At 34.7% G+C, this 4,801-nt stretch overlaps 1 protein-coding gene across 1 annotated transcript; it reads right to left on the reverse strand.

The window, feature by feature from the left end:
- Nucleotides 1-83: 83 nt before the first annotated feature.
- On the reverse strand, nucleotides 84-4,733 carry SGO2 (shugoshin 2). The gene is made up of 4 exons (XM_019553627.1): nucleotides 4,351-4,733; nucleotides 2,744-2,919; nucleotides 2,393-2,470; nucleotides 84-261 (listed from the first exon to the last, which is right to left on the reverse strand). The coding sequence occupies exons 1-4, from the start codon at nucleotides 4,511-4,513 to the stop codon at nucleotides 175-177; spliced, it is 504 nt and encodes a 167-aa protein (XP_019409172.1). The 5' UTR covers nucleotides 4,514-4,733; the 3' UTR covers nucleotides 84-174.
- Between the last annotated feature and the right edge of the window lie 68 nt (nucleotides 4,734-4,801).

Consider the following 4,801-nt stretch of genomic DNA (forward strand, 5'->3'; position numbering starts at 1 on the left):
AAGTAAATATGGTACATATTTTGCTAATCGTTTTTATGTCTCGTATAATTCTTTATCAAACTAAACAAAGTTTTCCTGATTTTTTTAAATGATTCTTTACAGAATAATATGCTGTAGTTAGATCTATAAAAGCTTCTGAATTCCGTGTCCCTAAGCTCTCCTATTTGTTAGATATTACCTAACTGAATGATGTGAAATCTTTGATGGATTACCAACATGGCTGTTTTTACCATCTGGTTGTAGAAGTGGACTCTGAGGATGCTAAGAAAAAAGAAGAACACGGAATTAGTTGTCTTAGAAGCTGCCCAAGGGTCTGCAGTATTGGAAATGCTCTCTAGAAAAATTAAATCATTAGCAAAAAACAGACTAGCCAGTTAGAAGTGCAGGAGATACTACTGTTCATCATCATTACATATGCAGAGTGAACGAGCACACACATATAAATCTGCACAGCCTAAAGAATATTTCATCAAAGGAATACAACAATTTAAGAATACAACAATGAGGTATAATTTATTTTGTGTCCAACCTAAATATTTTTTATATTTATACTTATTTTCATCCTAAAGTAGTTTATAAGCTGTACATATACAGAAATTACTTCAGGCACTACTGAAGTGCAGAAACTATATAGGAATGCAGAAGAATGCTGAACAATAGTTTCAAACAGAAAATTTTCAAAAAATTGTATTGAAATTAAACATGTAGGAAAGCAGAACTTAAGGAACTATTCCGAATACTCCTATAATACTGGGTCTAACACTCACATTTGTTTGCAGCTAGAGCAATGGTACTCACAGAGATGTGGGGCGGAAATTTTTCCAGTGCTTTACTTTTCCACAGGAAATTTTCCATTTCTAAAAATTCATTTTTTCATAAAATTAATTAGTAACAATGAATGGATACCAATACAGTATTAGGCAAGCTTGGCAGTTTCAAAGTTGTAATTAATGGTTTTCATGTGATTATCCCTAGGAAGTATGTGAGGGAGTATATATATGTTTTATTGATTTGTAAACAGGAAGGTAAATATACTCACATAATAAGCCAAACCAAAAATCAAGTTATGAATTCACCTAATCAACTGTGCAGGTCAAATCAAAACAAAATGAATGCACCACTAACCTTTTTTCTAGTTCTCAAAATCCCTTGCTTCTGGAGAATCATTCAGAAGCAGAATTAGTGAAAAGATGCAGCGTGATGATAAGTTGCCCTTGCCCATAGGCTCATTGGTAAAAAAAACAATCCCTTAGCAAAAGAGAATGTGGTTCAAGTAGTTCTGAATCAGATTGGCCTCAAACTGATTCTGAAATGGAACTAATAAGTTGTTCAAGTGATTCTACAGATAGTGACAATGAAACTGGAGGTGGCACCATGATCTCAGGGGAAGAGAGTTAAAGTCTGTTGCAATAGATGGATGAGTGGACAACCACAGCATATCATGCACAGTTCTTTGGGTGTGTTAAAGTTAGTGTATCAACAGTTTTTAGTTCCTTTTTTTCCTTCAGTTTAAACAAACAATGCAAGGGAAGTACATCGTTTTGTGTATTGTCTTTATGTTTTTACAAATATTCCAATAAAAATAATTTCTTCCTGCATAAAGCTTTGCATTTGTTTAAATATAACACTTAAACCACAGTAAGTGTGCTGTATTCAATTTTTTTCCAAATCAAATATTTCAGTTCAAATACTTGTGGCTATTGGGACATAAAATTAAGATGGGGGTACTTTTTTAGTTTTGTTTACTAAATATAAGTCAAATAAACATGCTGAATGATCATGCTCTATTAAGGGCATTAAAAATGTTTCTGACTCATAATCTTCTGGAAAACCCACATCTCTGGGTACTCAACCTTTCTGGTGCACACAACTATTCCACGTGCCAGGTTCAACCCCAGAGCTGCAATTAAAATTGGCACTGCCCCACACGGGCCAGATGACCTGGCTTCACAGGCCATATTTTGAGCACTACTGAGCAAGAAGTTTTATTTGAAAGATGTGAACTCCCCCAGCACAGTCCATGCCAGGTTAGAACAATACTGGCTCACTGGTGAAGGCTGCCACCTATTGATTAATCAGCAGCACCTTTGTACAACTTGCATTAAGACAATTTGCTAAGTTTGTTAAGTTAAGGGTCTCAGAAGACAAGGGACAAAATCTTGGGTTCTTTGAAGTCAGGAAAAAAAAAACTTTCACTAACTTTACTAATGCCAGGATTTCACAAAAAAATCTAAATACTTAGGACACATTTTTCAAAAGTGCCTAAATAATTTACCCTCATAAGTCTCTCAGGTTCTATTGAAAATGTATCTGTGCTTAAGCTATAATACTGACTAAAAAACTAAGCAGTAATCCCTTCTATCTACAATATGCTTAAAAAACAGAAACTTACCTCAGAAAGACTGCTTATTTTGATTGCAGTTAAGAGATTATTATTCAAAAATGCTTCTATATCTATGAGTGTTTTGTTCTGCATATATAAAAAGTCACAAATGAAGTTTTAAAGACACTGTCTTTAAATGACTGAAGATTTATTTATGAAAAACAACAAACAAAAGTAAAGGCACCCTGTAATACATTTTCATGATCAAGTCAGAAAAAAAGTAAACATAAAAATTACTAATAAATACAAGTGAAAAGGAGGATTATAATGCTAAGACAGGCGTAAGAAAGTTGTTAGTGGGACACAGAACAGAAGGTCAAGATGATCCAATGAAAGTAATCATATTACTTGACAGCATACCAAACAGTTTAGTTTTTGACGAAGCAAAATGTTATGAAATTGCAGCTCCTCTACTTCTTTCTGAAGAAAGAGCTTCTCATTCTTCAGCCTCCGAGAATTTTCCTTCTCTGCACTCAGAGCCAGAGCCAATGCTTTATTATTATATTTTAAAGATATTTTAAAAAAAGAAGAGTTGTCTGTAGAAGGAGACAAAATAATACAAATATTCTACTTTTTACCTATCCCTCAACACTTTCTAAACCAGACTGTCTCAATACGAATTACAGGCTGCACGCCTAACACTTTTCATATAGCTGCATAGCATTATTCATTACAAACTTCTTTCCAGTTCTCAGTTTTGAAAACTAGCCACTCAGGTTTAAGTTAAAGCTAAATGTGTGATTTTGGAGTCAGTTTGGAATTTTTTGAGCAAAAAACAGTGCGGCTGTTTCTCATAGCAATGGAAATTAGCATAAAGGTAGTTTTGACAATGATGTAGGTGTTTGGGGGCTTTTTATGTTAAGAGCTCTAGTATCCTAAGCATTTTGGGTAGGAATTTAAAATTTGGCAGTCAGAAGAATTCTCTAGTCCAGACATGCTTCCCACTGTCCTGAAAGTCTGTCCACTCACAATGGTCACTGTTTCCCCAACTGCTACAGCATTCTTAGGTGCTTGATTTTAATGTGTCAAAGACAGTGCATATATTCCAAGTCATCTCTGAGCTTTCTGCATTGCATTTATATTACACTTAGAACATGACAAGACATGGGGAAAAAAAAGATCACACTCTCAAAATATTCTTTGCCTTAACATAAGGGACACTGGGTTGGAGAAAGGATTTCTTTAGTTCCAGTTGTACTTCATTCCCTGTCTAATGTTCCTAGAATGGCCTTCACAAATATTCAGTAAGGCCTCACTTCTGCCTTAGAAGACAGGCAAGTATCTATTATTTCCTTTCATTTTTACACATGAGGAAACTGAGGATTAGAGAAGTTTCACAGGGTCATTTTGGTAGGGTTAAAATACAAACCTGATTTCCAACATGGAAAAACTAAGTCTCACTTAATTATCTTTCTCTCAGAACTATGATAGCAAATGTATGCGTTTAGCTCTGAAGCCTGTAAAATGAAGCTACTAATGCCACAGAGTGCAGACACTGTTCGGTTACTGTAAGATGTTAAACACATCACCCCAACACTACCATCGGTACCCTTAATTTTCACTATCTGGTTCCATGAAGTATTTCTTACATTTATCACTAGCAGGATGTGGCCAAGTTGATAGTAAGGAGAACGTTTTCAAAAAGGTCCACCACTTTGGCTGCTTCAATATTTGAATGTCCAATGGAAGACTACGAGTGTCATAAGCGTTGAGCCACAAAATGTTTGGCCTATGTCACATACAAGAATACATTAAGTAATCTAGATATGGTCATTTAAAATCTTGTGTCTTACTTAACCCCCTATCCCATTCTAAAATTCTTGTTATTACATTAATTATCATTTTCTTTATTCAGGCATCAGTTTAGCAAATCACACTTATTAAGCACATACTATTTACTTTAATTGTACATAGAATATACAGATTATATGCTGTAATTTATTTCACTGTAAAGTAATAGCACTCACTTCTTATTTTACTTTTGATTTTGGATGCAAGAGAAGCATTCAGCTTTGCAGCTCTGAAAGTTCTCTCCTGCTTCATATGCCCTCCAAGAGCACCCAGTGTGCAACTGGAGGATGTTTCAGCAGATGCTTGTTTCTCCATTGTCAGAACAATCCCATTTGTCATCAAGAATACCCAAAAGATTGATTCATAATTTCATTCTATTAAAAAAAAGATTACATCACCAGTTAGGGCTACTTTAGAGTTCAGAAGATTAACTTCACTGTGTTAGATACCTTGTTCTCAGCTAAAAATGCCAAGTTAACCGAGATAGTCCTATCCATTTAAGGGTACCTACATGATACTGAGTTGTTGCCTTGTTTTCAACATGTGCATTGTCATACAAATATTTAATTAGTAAACAGAGAAACTGAAAAATCAGTGCTGAGGTATTTAAAAGTTCCCTCTAATCTT

Source organism: Crocodylus porosus, unplaced genomic scaffold (genome assembly GCF_001723895.1).
Source record: "Crocodylus porosus isolate Cpor-Errol unplaced genomic scaffold, CroPor_comp1, whole genome shotgun sequence".
NCBI classification, from domain to species: domain Eukaryota; kingdom Metazoa; phylum Chordata; order Crocodylia; family Crocodylidae; genus Crocodylus; species Crocodylus porosus.

Bases quoted from the DNA above. Each gene is read 5' to 3' on its own strand.
- SGO2 (XM_019553627.1), bottom strand. From the start codon at position 4,513: ATGACAAATGGGATTGTTCTGACAATGGAGAAACAAGCATCTGCTGAA. The intron at 2,920-4,350 runs GTGAGTGCTATT...CTCCTTCTACAG, and splicing joins AATCAAAAGTAAAATAAGAA to ACAACTCTTCTTTTTTTAAA. The intron at 262-2,392 runs GTAAGTTTCTGT...CTTTTTTCTTAG, and splicing joins AAATAAGCAGTCTTTCTGAG to CATCCTCAGAGTCCACTTCT.